This window comes from Ictidomys tridecemlineatus, chromosome 5 (genome assembly GCF_052094955.1).
Source record: "Ictidomys tridecemlineatus isolate mIctTri1 chromosome 5, mIctTri1.hap1, whole genome shotgun sequence".
NCBI lineage: Eukaryota > Metazoa > Chordata > Mammalia > Rodentia > Sciuridae > Ictidomys > Ictidomys tridecemlineatus.
In genome coordinates this window covers 122,276,156-122,297,360 of record NC_135481.1, presented here as the reverse complement: position 1 = coordinate 122,297,360, position 21,205 = coordinate 122,276,156, and the positions used below count along the sequence as shown (strand labels likewise).

General features: G+C 56.4%; 1 protein-coding gene across 2 annotated transcripts; it reads right to left on the bottom strand.

Moving 5' to 3' along the window:
- Nucleotides 1-431: 431 nt before the first annotated feature.
- Tnfaip2 (TNF alpha induced protein 2) lies at nt 432-13,731 on the bottom strand. Of its 2 annotated transcripts, XM_078050966.1 has the most exons (12): nt 13,444-13,729; nt 10,383-10,743; nt 9,461-10,112; nt 7,251-7,365; nt 6,985-7,107; nt 6,703-6,803; nt 5,986-6,084; nt 5,407-5,530; nt 4,427-4,549; nt 4,056-4,211; nt 3,772-3,893; nt 432-2,160 (listed from the first exon to the last, which is right to left on the bottom strand). In XM_078050966.1, exons 2-12 carry the CDS (start codon nt 10,726-10,728, stop codon nt 2,019-2,021), a joined length of 2,103 nt encoding a protein of 700 aa, XP_077907092.1. In that variant the 5' UTR covers nt 10,729-10,743; nt 13,444-13,729; the 3' UTR covers nt 432-2,018. The 2 variants fall into 2 exon arrangements, with proteins under 2 accessions (XP_077907092.1, XP_077907093.1); XM_078050967.1 differs by lacking the exon at nt 6,985-7,107 and having other exon boundaries at nt 13,444-13,731.
- Between the last annotated feature and the right edge of the window lie 7,474 nt (nt 13,732-21,205).

Genomic DNA, 21,205 nt, shown 5'->3' with positions numbered 1-21,205 from the left:
CTGTTCTCAATGCAGCAGCCTGAAGGTCTTTCAAAGTTCCACATCAGCACCAAACTCCTCTTCAACCCCCTCTAATGCTCTCTTTACACCTGGGGTGACTCCACTCCCTGATCCACCCACTCATTCATCAACCAGCCAGCCATCGTCCTTCCACCTGCCCATGCACTCCCTTATCCACCCACTTATCCATCCATCCTTCCCTCTGTCCTTCCACCTGCCCACACACTCCCTTACCCACCCACCCATCTGTCCTCCATCCACCCACCTGCCCATCTACCTATTCATCCTTTTGCTCATCCCCCAACAATTCTTCAGCAGTCTGCTGGGCGCCAGGCTCTGTTCTAGGCACTCTGAGGGCAGAGAAAGTGGCTAAGGATGACCCCATCCCCACCCCAACTGTGCAGCTCCCCAGATAAGCCACTATCCACAGCCACTTTTGAAATCAGTTTAATATCAAGCTATAAAAACATCCTGTCCAGAGTATAGATATACAAAAGAAGTACTATCAAAAATAATAATAATATCAACAATATCAAACAAACTAATTCCTAAGATTTTTGTGCATGATTCACACCCGCCAGTTGGCGGCCAGTTCAGTAAGGCAGTACCTGTGAGGAGGGGACAAACCCAGAGAGCTGGCTCCCCCCAGCTGGGTCAGAGCTGGGTCTGAACAGACCCCTCTTGTGCTGAGAGGGAACTTTCAGGCACAAAAAGGGACAGGGCCTTTGGGGCAGCAGAGACCTCGAAGGGAAGCTGGATTCCTGTTTCCCTGGGGGAGAAGAGGTGCCCCTACATGGCGGGGGAGGGGTGGAGGCCGTCTGGGCAGAATAATGGCCCCAAAGGTAGCCATGTCCTAATGTCCAGAACTGTGGCTGTTAGGTGACATGGCAAATGGGAACTAAAATTGCAGATGCAGTTGAGGTTGTTATTTAGCTGGCCTTAAAATAGGGAGGTGATCTCGGATCCTCTAGCTGGGCTCCATGTAATCACAAGGGTCCTCAAAAGTGAAGAAGGAGGCAGAAGAGGTCACAGTGTGTGGATGTGAAAAGGACCCAACCAGCCGTTGCTGGTTCTGAAGGTGGAGGAACCACAAGGCAAGAAATGTGGGTGGCCTCTAAAAACAGGAAAGGGACAGCAGCTGACTCTCCCCAGAGTCCCCAGAATGAAGGTGGCAGCTGGATTCTGCCCTGCGTCAGACTTCTGATTTACAGAACTTGAACTCTGGTTCTGCTCCACTGAGTGCAGGAACTCGTTACCACAGCAACAGGAGACCAAAAGAGCTCGCCTTGCTGGCTCCTCGGCCGGCTTCCAGATGGGAGGGCTCACAGACTGACCTGGGGCCTGGCTTTGCACAGGGCAAGGAGGACCTGAGAGGACCCAGGAGGTCCTTGGCCCCGCTGCAGGAGAAACCCTTGGGGACTGCAGGGCGCTCTGGAAGCGGGCTCTCATGCTACCTCTACCCCAACTCACCAGGGAACCCCTCGGGCCCCATCAGGGGCACCACGTAAAAATGCATCTTTCTCTTCCAGTTCCATCTTCAATTTCGGTCTTGCTTAGCCCAGCTTATTTCAGCCATGGGCTGAAGGAAGCAGGTCGAGTAAGGCTCTGCCCCTGGCCCTAGGGAACTGGAAGAGGAACTCAGGCCCACCATGTGGAGGAATGTCAGGAGACAGGCTGTAGGAGGACCCTGGCTGGGCATGCCCAGGATCCCTGGCCCTGGCCACTCCATCACTGGCCTCCCTTGGCACACACACAATCAACATCATTTAGGTGCTGCCATCATCTCCCATAGTGGATGCTCCTGCCACACTGGACATGTCAACAAAGTGGGGTCCATCTAATTCCAGCTGCCTAAGTCCTATTCAAAGTCAGGACCAGGCAAATGCAGCAGCAGCATGTGAGAGGCACAGGAGGGTCATGGAGCCAGTGCTGGTCTGAACAGCCCCCAGTGGGGCAGCTTTCACCAAATGGGGTGGTGCCTGGTGCTCCCTGGGTGGTCACAAGCAGGTCAGGAAAAGCTAACCAACCTTTATAAGTGAAAATAGGGACCTAGAGGGCTGCTGTGCCCCCGTGTTGATGTCCAGGATGTTCCGGATGCTCTTGACTTCACTGTTTGTTAGGTTCCCCTTGATGGCCAGAATGGCATTCAGGTGGCCTTTGCTGGCAAGGAGAACACCCCGTCAGCCTAACCTGTCTTCAATACCCCTGTTCACACCCTCCTGGTCCCACAGACTCTAGGCCCTGCCATAGAGCCCTGCAGCCAACCCTCTGCCCACCAGAGGGCCTTACTCTCCCTCCCCACTGCCCTCCAGCCAGGCCTCTGTACTGGCTCTTCCTCACCCTCTGGAGGTGACCAGCTCCTTCCCACTCTCTAGGTCTCAGCTGAAACCTCACTTCCTCCAAGTGTCCTCATCTCTGAAGTCAGCACCCCCTATTTCTCACGCTCTTGGTTAAACTCTACAACTCAGGACTGTCATAGTTCTTTGCCTCTTCATTGCCCCTGGCTCCACAGTGCGCAAGCAACCTTTGGTAGGACTGAGGAAGCCCGTCTTATACTTCCCTGCACCCCAGAGCCTTAACAGTTTGAACAGGCCTTAATGGGGTCAACCTAGCTTAGCCTAGTCCAGCCCATGGCTGATTCACTGTACGCATCCAGAGCCTGGCACCCAGCAGACTGCTGAAGAATTTTGGGGGGGATGAGCAAAAGGATGGATAGGTAGATGGGAAAGTGGGTGGATGGGACTGGTGGGTGGGTAAGGGAGTGCATGGGCAGATGGAAGGACAGATGGAAGGATGAATGAATGAAGGGATGGATGGATGAGTGGGTAGGTGAGTAGGTGGGTGGATAAGGGAGTGGAAGGACAGATGGAAGGATGGATGGATGGATAGATGAGTGGGTGGGTAAGTGAGTGGGTAGATAATAGAATGAATGGGCAGGTGGAAGGATAGATGGAAGGATGGATGGATAGATGGATGGATGGATGGATGGGTGGATGGATGAGTGGGTAGGTGAGTGGGTGGGTGGATAAGGAGGTAGATGGACAGGTGAAAGGATAGTTGGATGGATGAATGGATGGATATGGATAGATGGATGGCTAGAAGGATAGATGGATAGGTAGACAGGTGGCTAGGCAGGCAGATGAGTAGATGGTTGGATGGGTTCTCATATGAGTAGACAGATGAATGGATGAGTACTGTGAATCAGCCATGGGCTAGACTAGGCTAAGCTAGGTTGATCCCAGTTAAAGCCTATTCAAACTTTCCCTACTGTGTCAGAGGACCCAGCCCAGAAAGAACAACTTCCACGGCTCACTGGCCCTCAGGAAGCCAGGGACTAAGCCTCCATCCTGACAAGAGCCCCGGAGCCCAGGCATAGGTCCAAGCCCCCAGGGACTTGTGGGCCAAGTGGTAAAATCTGATCTCTCTGGTCTGCTTCCCCTCTGGGTGGCAGTCTCAAGCAAAGCTAAAAGCATGGGCAGTGGAGCTCCTGTCTGGCTTTGTCATCTTAGCCATGTCACCCTGGACACACTCCTTCGCTCTCCAGGCCCCAGCTGTATAATGGAGATAAGCAGTGCCACCCTGTAGGGTTGCAGTGAGGACCAAACACATGAGTCCCCAGCCTAGTCTGTGCCTGCACAGGTGGACACCACCACGTGCATCTCAGTGAAGCCTCGGCAATTGTGCTGCACAGGTCCTGGAGAGGTGGACTCCACAGTAGGACCTGTCAGGGCCACACGCTCTGCTTAGATCCTGAGGGTCCCTTGTTCTCACCTGAAGTCAGGGTACCAGGTAGCATATGTTGCCACCTCAATCTTGATGGCACTAGGGTCTTGCAGGCGAATGATCTCAGCAAGCGTGGGGAGGGCAGGATTCAGCCACGTTGCGGTGGAGCCCTGTGGGCACAGGCCTGGTTGAGTACCCCTATCCTCACAGGCATTTGGTACCCAGCGCTCAGGCAATAACTATCAGGTTCAGAGAGGCTCCCAAGTGCTGCCCTGGACCTGAGGGGCTGGGGCCCATCCCTTGGGGCCTGGGGAGAGTGGACAGGGGCTCACGTTCTTAGTGCAGAAGTCCTGGATGACACTGGCATTGGCCAGGATGTGCCTCGCCAGCTGCTGCTGCTGCTCGGCAGTCTTGAGGACCAGGCGCCGCTTGCTGAGGCGGATGATGTACTCTTTCACCAGGTGCAGGTGCACAGCCTCCAGGAGCTCCTGGGTAGGCAAGCAGCCAGGGCGGTGTGAGCCAACAGCCAACGGGGAGCTCACTACCTCCCTTGAAGCTCAGGAATCCAGAGGGCAGATGCCAGAGCAAAGGCGTGCACATGTGTGCCCCTGTTCCCACGTGTGTGTGTGTGTGAGCATGTGTGGATGTCCATGCATGTGTTAGCATGAGTGTCCAGGCTGCTACCAGCCCAGGGCCTCCTCACCTCCCGGAAACAGTCATGCAGCTCTGAGAACTCAGGCAGCCTTCCCTCCACAGTGCCAATAATTTCCTCTAGGGTTTCCTCTGGCACTGCCCAGCGGGTCTGTGTGAACCTCTTGAACAGCGGCTGAGAAGGAGAGAGGCAGGATGTCTGGTCACGCCCTGTAAAGGAAGGGCTCAGACGCCCTCACACAGACTGGCCTGAGGGCAAGGGACTCAAGGATTTCCAGGGAACCCGTGCAGAGCTCAGGTCCCAGACAGGAAGTGGAGGCAGGGTTTGTGTGCCCTCCTCCAAGGTCACCCAGCTGCAGCTCAGGACCTGGACAGCCTGTCTGCTGGCCCTGGGACTTTTCCACTGTCTCCCTCTTATATAAATAAATTCCTGCATAAACAATACCTTGTGTTTGGCTGGGCCTGTGAGACCTGTGCCAAGTCACTCAGGGTCACCACTCACAACTTTTATCACGCACAGCTGCCCCAGCCTCCAGTCCCAGACTCTGGGCAGGGAACCCCTCCCTCTGTCTTTCAAGCAACCCCACTGCTTTCCCCCTCTGCAGACTTCTTGGCCTCCAGGAGATGGGGTCTTGGCTGCCAAAGACCCTGAGCACCAGAAGTTGGAAGGCAGACGTGGGGGTTGGGAGGGAAGAACCTGGAGGAGATTAAGGGAAAGTATATACTAACTTGGGGACAGCGGAGGCCACATAAGGAGGGACACTGAGGCTTCTTCAGGCACCCCCAGCCCTAGGGCCCCACTCTCAGGACAAGCACCAGGACCACCAGGTGGGTGAGTCCAAGAGCCCTCTGGGGCCCCACCACCTGGGCACCCCCTGCCCCACTGCAGCTTCCCTACACATTCCTCCCAGAGATCTGGGGCAGGCGCCACACCTGGGGTGCTTCTGCCATTCCTCCCAAGCCCCTCCCAGGCCCGCCCGCCCTCCCAGCACTGGGCTTAGGAGGCTCCACAGGGGAAATGGCTCCCACTACCTTCAAGTCCACAAATAGGTTTTGGAGCAGGGCGTCAAAGCCGTGAACCTTGAGTTCACTCAGGGGGTCCAGAAGGTAGCTTCGGGGATCCTGTAGTATCTGCCACTTCTGCTCCATGGATGTCCTGGATAGTGGAGACAGGAAGTCACACCAGACTACCCAGCCTACAGCCCCACACCCAGTGAGCCTAGATGAATCTTCCTAAACCTTCTTTTCACTTTGAAACCCTCAATGGCTCCCCATTTCCTGAGGGATCAAATCCAAATCCTCCCATCCACATGCCCATATCCCAGCACACACCTGCAGCGCATCCCTTTTCACTGAGGGCAAGTTACTCAGCCTCTCCTCCCCTTGGTTTGCTACCTGCCCAGCAGGCATGATCCCTGTGCCCCTCCATAGCATCACGAGAATAAAGCAGCCAGTAAAACATCCGAATGATGCCAAACACTGCGGCTGCTCCACACCCCAGTTCCCAAGGCCTTGCTAACTTTAATTCCACACATTTGCTTAAGCAGTTCCTACTCCCTCTGAATCTCAGCTACCTGTTTCTGTGCCACATAACCCTCCCAGCATCCTCACCGGAAGGACAGGCAGTTGTTAATGTTGGCAATGACGTTGGCCCTGTAATTCCTCAGCTGTTTGCCTCTTTCCAGAAATTCATCAAAGGCACGCTGGTAGCTGTCAGGAACAGAGGGGCATCTTTAGGACCAGCATGAACACCAGGACCACAGCAGCCTCTAGCCCCACTGCAGTCTCCCTGGTTCACACAGCACTTTTCTGTGTGATTGTCTCTCTGTGACCCAGGGAGGGGCCGCTAGCCCCTAAGCATCCTATCACTGGCTGTAAAAGCTAAGGCCAGAGGGGCCAGAGGGTTGCCCCAGGGCTCTGCTGTCCCAACTCCTCCCCAGGCCCCCTCTACAGCTGGGTGACCAGAAGATACTCTGGTTGGCTCCTCAGAGGTGGGGAGCACCCAAGTTAATCCTGGGAGTAGAAGAGGTGGCAGGGGCCTAGGCTCCTCATGAGCGTGCCCTTGGAAGCTGGAGACTGCTCTGCTTTGAGTTTGTGGGCAGAGATAAGAAGCACCACAGTGAATCCTGGTTGAGGTCACACCACCTGAGGCTCAGTGCCTAGGGGATAGAGCAGAGGTCAGAGGATTCCCAGCTCTGAGTGACAGGGGTGGGGAGCAGGGCTGATCTTGCCTGGATTCCCACAGGAGCACAGGGAGGGACATGATTCTGAGAGAGACAGCTACAGGGACGCCCTTGCCTACTCCCATGCCAGCTGGGGTACACCCACCTCCTTAGGAGCGCAGACAGTTCCACCAGCAGCACCTGCTTCATCTGTGTGCCCAAGTCAGGAGTGATGTTTTCGGCCTTGGCCTGGCCCTGGGAGACAATCTGTGGGGTGACAGTAGGTGAGCAGAGCAGGGGCCACCTGTGGGAGCATGCTAGAGCAAGGGGGGGACTCAGACATGGGCCCGTGCCTGCACTAGGAACAAGGGGACGTGGTTCTGCTGGCACAGGCTCAGGCTGGGTGTGTGCAGTGTGCACCGTATACCTGAAGGACAGACCATGGTACCTGGATAATGTCGATGGCCAGCTCACTATGGCAGTGACCATCCAGCCTAAGGGGAGCCACATCCTGGGCCCAGTGCTGTGACTCCATCTCTAATGCTCGGGCCATCAGCTCCTTCACATTAGCCTGGAGGAAAGAGGGGCAGGTCACTGTAGCACTGACCTGGCTCACCTGGAAGTATCTGTCACGCTCACTGCCCGTGTTGTCCATCTCTGAGCCTCCCCTCATTTTTTGTCCCCACCCCACCCTGGCTCAGACAAAGGACTCACAGCCTCACTGGACAGGAACGTGGCCTCCAGCAGCCGAATCTGCTTTGGGGGCAGAAGGCTCCCAAGACTGACATCCTGAAGCTCCTCCGCCAGCTTGGGGCTATTGAGGATGTCACTGTGGGCAGAACAAGGCTGGCATGAGAACTGCACCTACTCGGCAGTACTCACCCAGCAAAAGCCAACCAGGTGCCACCCCTCGGCACTCCCCACCACCGTGCCTTCTCTTACTACCCGCCCGCATTCCTGCTTTGAAACAGTCTCCAGAGTCCGTCAGCCTGAAACATTGCCCCAGCCCCTGCCAGTTACCACCATCTCTCCTCTAGTTGACGGAGTCTCCTCCCATCTCCCTGCTTCCCCCCAGGGGCCCAACAATGCCTCCCCACCCAGAGCCGCCTTTCAAATCTGATCTTCCCCCTCTCCAAGGCTTCCTCTCTTGCACAGATACAACCCAGCCCTTTACTTCAGTGCCCCTGAGACATACCCCTCCCTCTCACTGTGACCAAGCCTGCCACCCCTGCCAGGGCAGCCCTGCTGCCCCCAAACAAGGGCCAATCCACATGGAAGGACTGCCTCAGAACTGCTCCATGGAGGCATGTGGCTACCTTTCTTGGCACCTCTACAGAATCCCAGAGCTCCTGGGGGACCTGTGCAGCCCTGGCACTTCCTAAGGGCCCCCAAAAGCTTAAGAATGACCCTCCCTGTGCCCCCTGCCCAGTCTGGATGCATCTGTGTCCCTCTCTTCCCCACATGTCTGGCCACACAGGCCTCAACAGTGCCCCTCTGGACTCAATGCCCACACTTGTACCAGTTCCTGTTTTGCTAACCCCGTAGGGGCCCTCATGCTAGGAGATCTCAGGGTCACTGGGACAGGAAAGCTGACCGGCAGAGGTGTGAGTGCCCAACATTTCCTGATGAGTCAGGATAAGCCAACAGGAACTGGCTCAGGCAGGGCTGGGTGCTCTGTGGCAAACCTGCCCTGTGCCCATTTCTTTTTTTTTTTTTAATTTTAATATTTATTTTTTAGTTTTTTGGCGGACACAACATCTTTGTTTGTATGTGGTGCTGAGGATAGAAACCGGGCCACATACATGTCAGGCGAGCGCGCTACCGCTTGAGCCACATCCCTAGCCCCGCCCTGTGCCCATTTCCCCATGCCTTGCTGGCTCCTCACCTGCCACTCCACTGCACCTTTCCTCTGGCCCTCCCCCCAGGTGGACCATCAACACTAGCAGAGCCTACTGGCCACTTGGCAGTCCACAAGACCCTCAGACACTGTCCACACTGTCTACACCCCAGCCTTCCCTCAGGACAGGGGACAGCAGGAGCTGAGTCCCTCAGTAAGAACCCCTGGTTTCCATTGCCTGGGCATTTCTATGCTGCAATATGAGGCTCTCCTCAGAAGCTTGGGTGAATGACAGGCACACTCAAGAATCCAGGGTCTGAGCCATTCAGAGGATGCCCAAGGCTACATCCAGCTGGGTACCAGCTGCCCTTGTTGGCACAGCCAGCCTCCCACTAAAGATCTGAAGCCCTTGGTGACCAGAACCTGGACCTGTTGTGGGCTCATAGGCAAACCTGCACAACAGAGATCTCTTCCACAGGGCACCTCGCCCTACCTGACCCCTGCTAGCTCTCTTGCCCAGGGTTGCCCCTACAGCATGCTAGATAAATCTACACAGGAGCTCTGCTTTAGCTCCCAGGGTGACCCTGCCTTTGGCAGGAACAGCATCCTCCCTCCTCCCTTCTTCACCACCTGTCCAGGTATCCTCCCTGTCCTCTGTGACCTGACTCTACATTTGGCTGTGAGCTGGCTTAGAGCAGCTAGAGGTGCTGCCTTAGAGATCTGGAGGTCCCTTGCTCCTCCAGGCCTGGCTTCCCCTGTGCCTGGTCACCCCTGCCACAGCCCTTCCTGCTCTGCTTTACCCCTCTCCAGACTGGGACCTCATGAATGAATGACAAATCGCTACCATTCTCTGTGCCTCAGTTTCCTCAACTGAGAATGTGACTGGGGCCCAGGAAATTTTAAGATTTCAAGTGCAAAGCAGACTCAGGCCTAGAGCCTGCCTAGTCACTGTGCCCAGACCCTGGAGGCTCAGCCTCAGCCCTTTGCGCACAAGTCCACTATGCATTTCCAGCCCAGCAACTCTGCGGGCGCTCCTCCAAACCCCTCCTGCACAGGGACCCCCGCCCCGCCACCCGTGCCTGCTCACTTGGGGTAGAGGTTCTGCACCCAGAGCAGCAGCAAGTAGGTGTCACGCTCGCAGAGCTCGAACTGAGCCATGGAGGCCAGATGGGCAGCGAAATGCTGGTGGTAGCTCTCAGCATAGGTGGCCACCACGCCGAACTCGGCGGGGAACAGCGGCTTCAGCCGCTCCACCACGGCCTCCAGGTCCTCCTTCACGGTGCAGCCCAAGTGCTGGAAGATGCTCTCAGCCTCTGAGCGGCCCTCGGCGCCCGCGGCTGGTCGTGTGTCTAGGCGCTCTGCCGCCACCTCCGCCACGACGCTCCGCCACAGCTGCAGCCAGCGCCGTGGGCGCGTGGCCGCCAGCGCTACCGCTCCAGGCGCCTCCGCCGCCGCCGCCGCCGCCGCCGCCACTGCCTGGCGGTCCTCACGCTCCTGCTCCGCCACTACTGCCAGAGCCTGGCGCAGCCGCTCGGGCGCCGCCTCCAGCGGCCGCCGCAGCACACCCAGCACCTGGTCCCGCAGTAGCACGTACAGTGCCTCCACCTTGCTCTGGCGCCTCACCAGTTCCTCCTCGCTCGCGCCCCCCGCCGCCGCCGCTGCCAGCTCTTGCTCCAGCATCAGCAACGGCCGCGCTGCCTCCAGCCGCCCTTGCTCCAGGGCTGCCTTGAGCTCCTCCACTGCAGAGGGGACCCGCGTGAGGCAGGGCCCGGGGCTTCAAGCCAATTGGGGCAAGGGGCGGCTGAGTCCCCAGGGGTAAGGCCAGTGGCCAGACAGGATTCCTCCCCACTCAGGGCCCCAAGACCAGGGGCACAGGTGAAGGAGGAAGATGGACAACTCCCTGCCCGCTCTGTCCTGGGTGAGGGCCCCTTTGTTCCCATGCCCCATCCATGCCCAGGCCTGGACCAGCGCTAGGCAGGCCCCCAGCCCCAGCCGTAGTCCCAACCTACCTGTGGGGATAGGAGGGCCATCCAGCCCTGGCTTGGACTCAGGTACCAGCGGGGGCTCAACCAAGCTGGGCTGACCTCTCTTCTTCTTGCCTTTGGTGAAGATGCTGAACATATTGGACAGTACCGTGGGCTTCTTCTTCTTTGCAGCCTCTTGCTGCTCCTGATCTGGAGCTACCACAGCCTCGGGAGGTGGCACCAAATCCTCAGAGGAGGCCTCTGACATGGAGGCCTCTGACTCACTCTCTGATACGGAGGGCAACTTTTGTGGGCTTCCAGGAAAGTTGAGAGTCCCTAGCACAGACTGCTGGCCAGGAAGGCCTTGGAAGAAGGTCATCATCTTCAGCATCACCCTGGCTCAGTCCTGCAGGTTGCGGGTAGGGGATGAGGGGCCAGTGGTCACAGTGGGCTGGCCCCCAGGCATGAGCATACAGCCCAGTGGCAGCACTGAGTGCCTCCTCTGTTCTCACCTGTACAAGCAACAGGGCCCTGGAAACCCCTTGGCCCAGAAGAGCACCCACAAGGCCCCCTCCCTAGCCACAAGAGCTTCAGCTTGCATCTCTCCTAATACCCACAGGCCCTCCCAGAATCGCTGCAGAGGCAGGAAAAGAGGCTGGGGACAACAAGCCTCCCAGATGAAGGGGCTGTTCCTGCATTTTACAGTCCACCCTCTTGGGAAAAATGGATGGCAGCTAGAGAGTACCTCTATGAATCCCACCAGACTCTGGAGAGGGGGCAGGGCACAGGCTGCTGTCCCTTTGGACAGAGCAAAAACACAGGTCAGAATGGCCAGGGCCATGTCAGGGTCAGAGAATACCCAGAAGCCAGCCTGAAGCCAGGCCTCCCCCTATCTAGCCCCAGCTGCTCATTCTTCTTGCCCAGTTCTTATGTGGCTGTGGGGTCACAGAAAGATGCCATGCACAGAAGCACAGTTGGCTGAAGGAGAGCGAATCCTGATTCTGTACATACACTGACCCCAGGGCCCAGGTCTGCAGAAGACATAAGGCCCCTCAAATTTCAGAAGGGAAGCCCCTTCCACAGGGGAAAGGGGCTGATCCAGGCACAGATTTCCCTGAAGTCACACAGCAACTTTGTCTGGAACCCAGGCATCCTGTCTCCTTCCCCACCCTGCCTGCTCCCAAATGGGTTGACATCATCATCAAAAAATTTCCAGTTTCTGTGCCCTTCCTGGGTACACATCCCATCTTTTCCTCTCTCATCCAAAAGCCATGCTATTTAATCTTAAAATAGCCCTGTGGTCAAGCCCTGTGGGTTTGGAACTCAGGTCATCTGTTCCAGAGCCTGGCTTTTCCTCTACCTCTGCACCCCCCACTGCCCCGAAAGCTGCACCCAGAGAGGCAGGACCCTCAGCATTGTTAGAGCAAGGCTGGTACCACCAGAGGGATCTATGGTTGACCCTGAGGGCAGGAGCAGAGGCTGGGCCTCCATGGTAACTGTGTAACCCATACACAGTGCCACCTCCTGCCCTACCCTCAAAAATAAATACATTGAGCCATACCTCACATTCATCAGGATGACTCTGGGTAGCCTGCAACAGCAAATAGCCTGATCCACGCTTCTGAAGAAGCCATTGAGGCTACACACTCGAGGGACTTGCCCAAAGCATAGCCTGTGTGGAACACTGGAGCAGTCCTCTCGCCTCAGCCCTCTGCCTTCACCAGCCCAGCTACCCTATTTCCTGAGGGCTTGTCCCACACTTTGGAGCTTGACCAGAGCCATCTGGTTGACCAGGAAGCCTGCGTTCCCCCTTCCCAGCCCCTACCATCCTCACCTACTGCTCTTGGTAGAGTCCCTCAGTCTGGACCTCAGCTGTCCTCCTGGAACCCTATCAGCCTAAGAGTTCCAGAACCAAGCAGAGAGTACTATGGGGGATCCCAAGCCAACCAAACTCCCCAGGCTCAAAGCCACCAGGTATTCTGCCCCTCCTAATCCATCCCATTTTCATGCCAAGCACCCAGAGGAGGTAATCTGACAGGCAGGGCTACTCAGCCCCACCCTGGGGGCCTAGGCACCCCTGCCCTCCTCCTGGGGTAAGGGAGAGGTGACCTGTCCCACATCTTCCAATTGTACACAGCTTCTCACTATTTGGCTCTATGCGACCTCCAAGCTTGGTTCCTGCAAGTCCCCACAGTGTCCAGGCCTTTTCTGCTTTATGGCAGAGATCCAGCAGCAGCGCCTGGACCTTGATTCTCAAAGGCAGCTGATGCAGTAGAAAAAGAACTGGCTGTGGGCTCAGCTTCACCTCTCACTGGTGTACGGACGGGACACTCCTCTTTCCAGAAAAACCTTAATTTCTCCAACTGTGCAATGGGGAAGGGACCCTCACACCTCACAGTGCTGCTGAGAGGATGTGGTAAAACCACAAGCCAAGTGCTGGCACTTGGTTTGGCCTGCGTGAAAGTGAGTTTCCTGTGTCCTGTGTGTGTAGTGCCACACCATGCAGCCTAGGAGGGGAGGAGACCTTCTTTACACCAGGCTCCTGGCTGCACCCAGTGAGGCAGAAAGGTGCCTGTTTAAAGGCACATGGTGCCTGTGGTTCAGCAGTGGTACCCGCAATCCCAGACACCATACCCCTTCTTGGGTCAGGGCTGAGGGCCATACAAAGCCTCCCCTGGTCTCTGGCCTGCCTCATTCTGTCCTAGGGTGATAGGACAAGCGGCACACCCACCCCCAGATGAAGATGCCCAGACACAGTCAGGGAGGGTCTTAATCTATAGCCCTGGAGTCCCGTGGGGACACTGGCCTTCAACTGAAAGTGGGAGACTTTGTATCTTTTTCCCCAGTCGCGACCAGTCTTTCCAGGGACCGAGCTCTGGGTCTAGCGCCCCAACTTCAGCCCCAAACCTCTGTGCCCTGGTGCGCAGACGCTCAGCAAGCGCACAGGTCTTGGTGTCCCCAGCCAGAAGCCCTCATAGCGTTCCCGCCCGTGTCCCCTCAGCCACTCCAGGCCATTCCTTGGGGGAATCCTGCTGCGGTCTCGGGGTCAGAGAGAACGGGACACCGGCGGAGCGGGGAAAGACGCCAGACGGCGGAGGTCACTTACCGTGTCCGGGCCAGGCCGCGGCTGTACTGGCCCGGGCGCCGCGCAGCCTGAAATAGTCGCCGACTCCGCCCCGGCCCCGCCCTCCGCGACCGCGGAAAACCCGCGGGCCGAGGCCAAGACCCCGCGCAGCGAGGGCTCGTCCCTGCGCGGGCCTGGCGAGGGGAGCGAGGGCGGGGTCACTGCTCCAGCAGCCGGGACGGGCTGGCGACGCTGCAGAGCGAGGCGGGGTAAGTGGGGGTCGCGGAACGGCCTCCCGGGGCCCCCGACCCACGGGGCGCCGGTCCATTGTCCGACCACGGCCTCTGATTGGCTGTCTGGGAGGGGCCTGCGCCCAGGGCCGCGCCCCCGCGTCCCAGGCAGTCACAGCCCTGCGTGACCTGCGCCCCCTCTCACCCCAACTCCCAGCCTCGCCAGGTCGCCCCTCTGGGCACCCTGTGGCGAGTAGAGTCGTGGGAGAGGGCTTCCTGGAGGAGGCACGAAGGGGAGAGGGGCCCGTTCTCCCGTGCTGGGAGCGTCTCCTGGCCTCTCATGGTCACGCCTTGCTTTAAGTGATGATGTTCCCTGTCCCCGGAAAGGTGAATACATGAGAGGAAGGAATACATGACAGTAGCAGTCTGATTTCACCTCTAGACCAGCAGGTCACCGACTGAAGCACTTTCCCTTTCTGGGACAAAGACTGGGCCAGGACAGGCTCCTGAGACCAGGCAGGATCAGGAGCACAAGGCCCAGGCAGCAGGCTCAGCTTTGCCCGTTTCAGCGCGGTCTCGGGCAGGCCATACCTCTTTCCGGGTGTCAGTTTCCCAGTCTGCTCCCTGGTTCTCAGGGTGTGTTTGGGGGGAGGGGGAGGTGAGGAGAATGGGTGGGCTGGGATAAAAAGTTGACCCCTGGGCACCTCCCTCCCCTTCCTATTTCACATCCCAGGGAGTCCTGCTCTCTGGGAAAGATCCTGTCATTCAGGAATTTCCTGCTGGGCACCAGCTTCCCTTTTGCTTAGAGTGGAGCTTGGGCTCCTCCCTGCCTTTTGTTGCCCCACCCCCCACACCCCCCCCCCCACACTCCACACCATCCCCATACCCCACCCCACACACCCCACACACCCCCACACCCACTGCCTGCTAGCCTGGCACTGGTCTTTGAGGGCCAGGAGGGGTGACTAAGTGGGGGAGACTGGTTTTTGAAGGTGTTCCTTGGGGCTGAGAACTTTTTCCTCAGGAGTGGTGGCCAAGTGCCAGGTTTGGGCTTGGACTGTCATCCATCTTTCCCGAGGGTATCTCAGAGGTGGGTGCAAGAGGCTGCCAGGAGGAAGCTTTAAGGCAGAGAGAGTCCACCCCCTCTCCCAGAGGCCTCCAGGGATGACATTTTTCAGAGGAGCTCACAGAGCCACAGTGCTCAGGCTGGGGGTCATCCCATCCCCGCTATAGTACACAGATGGGGAGACTAAAGCCAACCAGATAGGGGACAAAGAGGATGAGAACCAAGGGTCCCTGGCCATTGCCTCCCTGCAGCCTGTGGCTCACTCATTGTGCAATCCCCTCGTGACTCACCCGGCCCCCCTGATCCATCCACCCCTCTTCTAATCCCAAACAGATTGGGAAATTGCTGGGGAACTCTGCAGCTCAGCAGGGAGGGTTTCTCTTCAAGCCATCTGCTCAGAGCCCCTGGTCAGTGTGGACTTCACAGCACAGTCACCAGCCTGTGCTGGCTGCCCACAGTAGCTCACCCAAGCAAGGACTGGAACTGAAACAGAGCCTGCCTGCAGGCCATCCCTAGAATGTGCAGCTGCCCCAGATATTTCCCTTTTCTGAATGCAAATCTGGAGGTCAAAGGTCCTGTCCCCAACACAAGGGAAATTTTTCGAAAATGGGGCTCAAGGGAGGGCAGAAGGATGATACCCAGTGGGGCAGGCCCACAGGACAGGAACTATTTTAATCCCTTCTTGACAGTCCCCAAGAGTCCAGGCTCTTCCCAAGGGAGCCAAGGCAGCCAGGATCTCCAGCACCCACCCAACCCCGCGCAGGAAATGAGCATCTTGTACAGGACCATCTGCTGTCTTGGTCCCCACCTCCCCCAGAGAGAACTGGCAAGGACTGGCTAGGGAGCCCAGGATAGAAGTTATAGAAGCCAGCACCTGCATAGAAGCCCAGTTCACTCCTTGCGTGAAACCCAGGGGCTCATTGGACACATGGGGCTTCCCCTCTTTTCCCTCTGCTCAAGTAGCAATTACTGTTAATTTCTAGTACAATATGTATAACATAAAATGTACCATTTAAGTGTACAGTTCAGTGGAATTAAGTACATCGGCACTGTTGTGTGCCTATCACCACTGGCCATACACAGCACTCTCTTCATCTTGCACAACTAGAACTCAGCCAGGTGCAGGGGCACACACCTGTAACCCCAGACACTCAGGAGGCTGAATCAGGAGGATCATGAGTTCGAGGCCAGCTTGGGCAACTTAAGAGAGACAGTCAGCAACTCAGTGAGACCTTATCTCAAAACAAAATTAAAAAGCCCTGAGATGTGGCTCAGTGGCAGAGCACCCTTGGTTTTAATCCCTAGTACAAGACAGAAGTGGAACTCTGTCCCCATTATACAATAACTCCCCATTCCCTTCTCCCCTCAGTCCCTGGCAACCACCATTCTCTGTGGCTTTGACAACTCCACACACCTCATAGAAGTGCAGTGATACCGCACTTGTCCTTCTGTGACGGGCTTACTTCCGTCAGCATCACGTCCTCATGATTCCTCCATGTTGCAGCAGGTGTCAGAATTGCCTTCCCTTTAGAGTCTGAATCGTGGTCCATGGTATGGATGGACTACATTTTGATTCTCCATTCATCCCTCAATGGACGTTTGGGTTGCTGCCACCTTTTGGCTACTGTGAATAGTGACACTGTGAGCATGGGCCCTGCACATTTCTGTTCATGTCCCTGCTTTCAGTTCATCTGGGTATACTAGTTGACGTTGATCCACAGGGGCCAAGCTCTATTCCAAGTGCTTTGCAAGCATAATTGACTTCATCAGACGACTGAACGAAGTGGGTACTGGTGAGGAAACTGAGGCACAGATAGGTCCAGTCGTGTGCCAGTCGGTGATATAGCTGCAATATGCCATACTGCTTCTCCTCCAGTGCTGCTCAATTTCTGAAATGCAGCTTGATTAAATGGGACACAAGCCAGGCGCGGTGGCACACACCTGTAATCCCAGCTACTCGGGAGGTTGAAGCAGGAGGATCAAGCCCAGCCCAGGCAACTTAGCAAGATCTTGTCTCAAAATTAAAAATAATGATAATAGTAATAAAGGCTGGGGATGCAGTTCAGTGATGGAGTGCCTACCTAGCATGTGTGAAAACTGGGTTCCACCCCAGTGGGGAGGGGGAGGGGAATCAGACACAAGGAAGGACTTCCAAGCCTGTGATGCAGAAATAGGAGACATTGTCCTCTACTTCTTTCAGAAAAATCCCAATATTTTTCATTACCTTGTTCAGTCAATTAATTAAACCTCCACCTCTGCCCTGTGGTGCAGGGGGGCTGACCCAGCTCTGGCAGCCTCTGGCGAGAGGACACTACAGGGTGGTGTATTATTTGCCCTCCCTAAATTCATTCTCTGACTCTCTGGAAACGTCGATGGAGGGAAGCTGTCCAGCAGAGGAGGAAGTTGAAGGCAGAACAGACAGCATTCTGAGCTGGGCTTGGTGGCTGCAAAGGCCAGGTGGGCTGATCAGGCAGCTGCTGTAGGAGCTCTTGAGTTGCTGGGCCTGACTCCAGGCAAAGGACTGGCCAGAAGTCTTGGCTGGTAGCCTCAGTCAGGGGAGGGTGCTGGCTGTGGAGTGGGCTGCCCAGAGGAGCAGACCAGGGCATTCACAGATGTCCCCAGTCCTCCCACCGTGGCCAGACCAACTTCCCTCTGTGTGATGACTTGCATTTCCCACGGCTCTTGTCTTGGCTCTCAGGACACAGCCTCTTCCTTTCACTTCTCAGGCCATCCCTAGACCTGGGACCCTTCCTGGCGCCTCTTATTCCCTGGGGGGCCCCACTCACTAAATGCACTGGGCTGACCTTATATCTTCTGTTGACAGAAGAGGAAACTGAGTCTCAGAGAAGCTAGGTGTACACAAAGCTTGAAGTTTTGAGGCTGGTGTTCCTGCCACCACCCAGTTTTCCTAAGAGAGGAAGTGACTTGTTCAGGGTCATTTATAGCTGCACAGGGCTTTGGCTGGAATCTGATGACCTCCCTGGGATCATGGGATGACCAGGACAGCTGACCAGGAGCCACCCTCAGGCATACCCTCCTGAGAGCATTCACCAGAGGAGACACACAGGATAGGTGGTCCTTCCCCCTGGAAGCTGTTCATCCACTTTAGCCCCTCTCTCCCAAGAGAAAGCCAGGCCAAGGACTCCTTTTGGAATTTGGCAGAAAAGGAAACTGAGGCCTGAGGAGGCCTGGCCTCTGAGGGGCTCAGTGAGCCCAGCTCTGTAAGACAGAGCCACATGGTAGAAGGCCAGGCCCATGGAGCAATGGGACCCTAACCCCAATGGCCTCCCAAGGGCCTTCTGGAGGTGCCAGCCCTGACAAAACTCATGGGGGTGAGAGATGAGATGGTCCTCCCCAAGCTGGGCTGTCTCGCCCCTAGGTTCCCCCATGCAGTCCCCCATCTTTTCAAAAGGGCTCTGGTAGTGATACAAGATGCCAAGGTCAGCTTCCCTCCCTTCAGCTCCTGGGGCTGCGGGGGGCTGCCTGGGGCTGCCCAGGACCAGCTGCACATGAGCTCTTCCCCCAGCCAATGTGATTTCCAGGAAAACAACCCATGAGCTCAGTTCACTAGGGCGTCCTCCCAATGACACAGGCTCATCACTGGACAGGAGCTCTCCCGGGAATCCCAGCAATTCATGGGGCTGGGCAAAGACGGGAGGGGAGGGAGGCTGTCCCAAACTCCCACAGGCTGCAGGGAGGGTTGAAGGAATGGATTAAAAGAGACAGAAATAGCAACCACTGGGCATAAAGGGCACAGCCTTCAGCACCAGGCCCTCCTCCAGAATGTGGTACTTCTGGGTTCAGCAGCTGGGCTGGAATCCTAGCTATACCACATCATCATTGAGCACAGCTGCAGATGGCAGGCACCCCAGAAAGAAGAATAGCTCTTGAAATTTCTCCTTGCCAACATCCAGAGGTCCTATTGTTGGGGATTCTATCCACCTCAGAGCCTTAGGCTCACTGGCTGATTTTACAGGGATCAGGAAGAACTGTCCCATATTCCCACTCCAACCCCCTTCAGGAAAACCAGGTTCTCCAATGGTGCCAGTAACTTCGCTTTTCATATATATTCCTTGGGTAAGAATTGCTTTTACGAAGGTGAAAGGATGGGAAGGAGACTTTCACCTTATGTCTTTGAAGAACATTTTTGATTTTGATCTATGTAAATGCATTACTATCCAAAACATTATTAAAGGTGAAAAATGAAAACACAGTAATTTTAAAACAGCTAATAAGTGGGTGATCTGTGTGCAGATATATAGAAGGGTGTCCCTGCAAGGAGGAAGGGCCTCTGCAGTGACTAATCCAGGCCTCACAAGCCCCAGCAGAAGGGTAGACTGATGGGGAGGTGTGACATGTCCAAGTTTCACTTCCCTTCAAGTGTTTTCGGACAGCAGGAGACCCAAGAGACCAAGCCGCTGGCCAGGGGCTCCTGGCTCCCAGCATAGCCCCTCTACTAGACAAGGTCGATCCCCAAGACCTAGAGCTCGGTGGAATCGCCCTCGGCAACAGCGTTGTCTATCACAGCAGGCCCTGCCCACCTTCCACAGAGGCTGGTGGAGGAGAGGTCTGTCCCTGTACAGCCTGTCCTCCCCAGGGCCTGGTGATGGATGGTGGGTGGCCCCTGTGGCCTAACTGCCATTCCCAAAGGGAATTTTTGTGGTAGCAAAGGAAGGAAGTGAGACTGGTGAAGCAAGGTAGTCTTGAGGACCCTGTAGCCTCCTGTCCCAACCTGGGCAGTGGTGAGGGGCTCCATAGGGACCCCTGCCCAGCTGCTGAGGGTGCTGCCCCCACATACAGAGGACTTCTGAGGACTGAGGTCAGGAAGGAAGGAGCCAGGTCACCAAGCAAGGAAGGAAGAGGGAGAGGCTGTGGTCACAAGTGACATGCTGACTGCCACCTGAAGCACGCCATGTGTGGATAGTCTCACTCACCCCCGAGCTCCCTCCCTCCTGGGTACTCTCTCCTTTGTTATAGACAAGGAGTCTGAGCCCCAGAGTGAAGGGACCACAGGTTACCAGTGAGGGGAGAGCAGAGCTGAGACTCCATCACAGTCCCCAGACCCCAGCCTCCTAGGCTTTTGCAGTTGGCACACTCAAGCCTGGGCTGAGCCTGAGCCTAGGGACCAGGAGGGGCAGAGGGTCACAGAGGCTACTAGGTTCTAGTCTGAGCTGGTGTGAATGTTCAAGTCCCCTGCTCCCACCATACCCAATGTCCTTGAGCCAGCAGCACACACAGTGTACCAACCTACAGACCTGAGCTCCTGTCCTGTGCATGGAGACGTGGGGTCCCTGCAACTTCTCACTTCTCTCCCAGCCTGGCCTGGCTTGGAGCCCAGAAAACTCAGAATAGGTTTGGTCTCAAGGACCTGGGACTCCATGACGGAGACCAGAGGCAATCCCCAGTGCATGAAGGACTCTAGGAAACGGGTGTCCATGGTGGAAGCCAGGCTGGGCCCTGAAGAGAGACGAGCCATAGGCCACACTGTGGGGAAGTAGGGCCAGGTAGAGGCGGGAGACCAGGGAACAGCTGGCAGAGCCTGGGATTTGAGCTTACAGGCAAAGCGGATGGTCTCAGGCTGTCCTATTCCATGACAGAAGCAAGGAAGCAGGACAAGAGCCTTCTGTCCCAGGGGGCCCAGCCAGACAAGTAGCCAAAAAGTCCAGAAGCAGTTTCTAGAGCCAGCACCCCCACCCTCCTCTCCTCTCTGGACAACAGGATGGCCAAGGGAACACCCTAGACTCTTCTCAAGGCCTCATGAGACCTAGAAGGCAAAGGGAATAGGAGGATCCCAAGTAGCCGCCACCTTCTAGGCAGAAAGGCCAGTGGCCAGAGCCCTGGACCTGAACCAGTCTAGGCTCCCCCAACCCACAGATCCAGCCCCACTGACTGCACCCTTGTGGAAACTGCCATCGGCCTCCTGCTTCTAGCTGGGCCTTGAGGAGCTGAGCCCCAGCCCCTGATCACTGCCAGACTCATGAGAGCATGCACATGGATGGCAAGTGGGGATCACTCTGATGTTCTGAACACAGAGGGGCAAACCCTGACTTCCTATCTCTAGATCTAGAAATCCTCAGGAAGAGGACCCTGAGGTTCTGAGAGGGTCTATGCTTAAATCCGTGCCTGCATTACAAAGCTCTGGTCAGGCAGAACCTGATCATCCCTGGAAGCCTCTTCTGAGTCACCTTCAGGGGCCTCCCCAACTTCATGCTTTGCTTGACACTAAGGGTCCCCCACTCCCACATCCAGGGACCTTTGACTTTTATAGGCCCTCACCTGGTGGGGCTCCTGGGACATGGGTCAGAGGGAGGCCAGGGGCCTGTCTTTGTGCTGGTTCTTCATCCTCCCCAGCCCTTTTCACAGCTGGAAAAACTGGGCACAGAGAGGGAAAGGAACTTGCCTAGGGACTGCGGTGCCACTCAGTGGTGGATCCTGTACTTAGCATGGGCAAGGGCCTTGGTTCAATCCCCAGCATCAAAACAAACAAACAAAACAGAAAGTTGCCAAC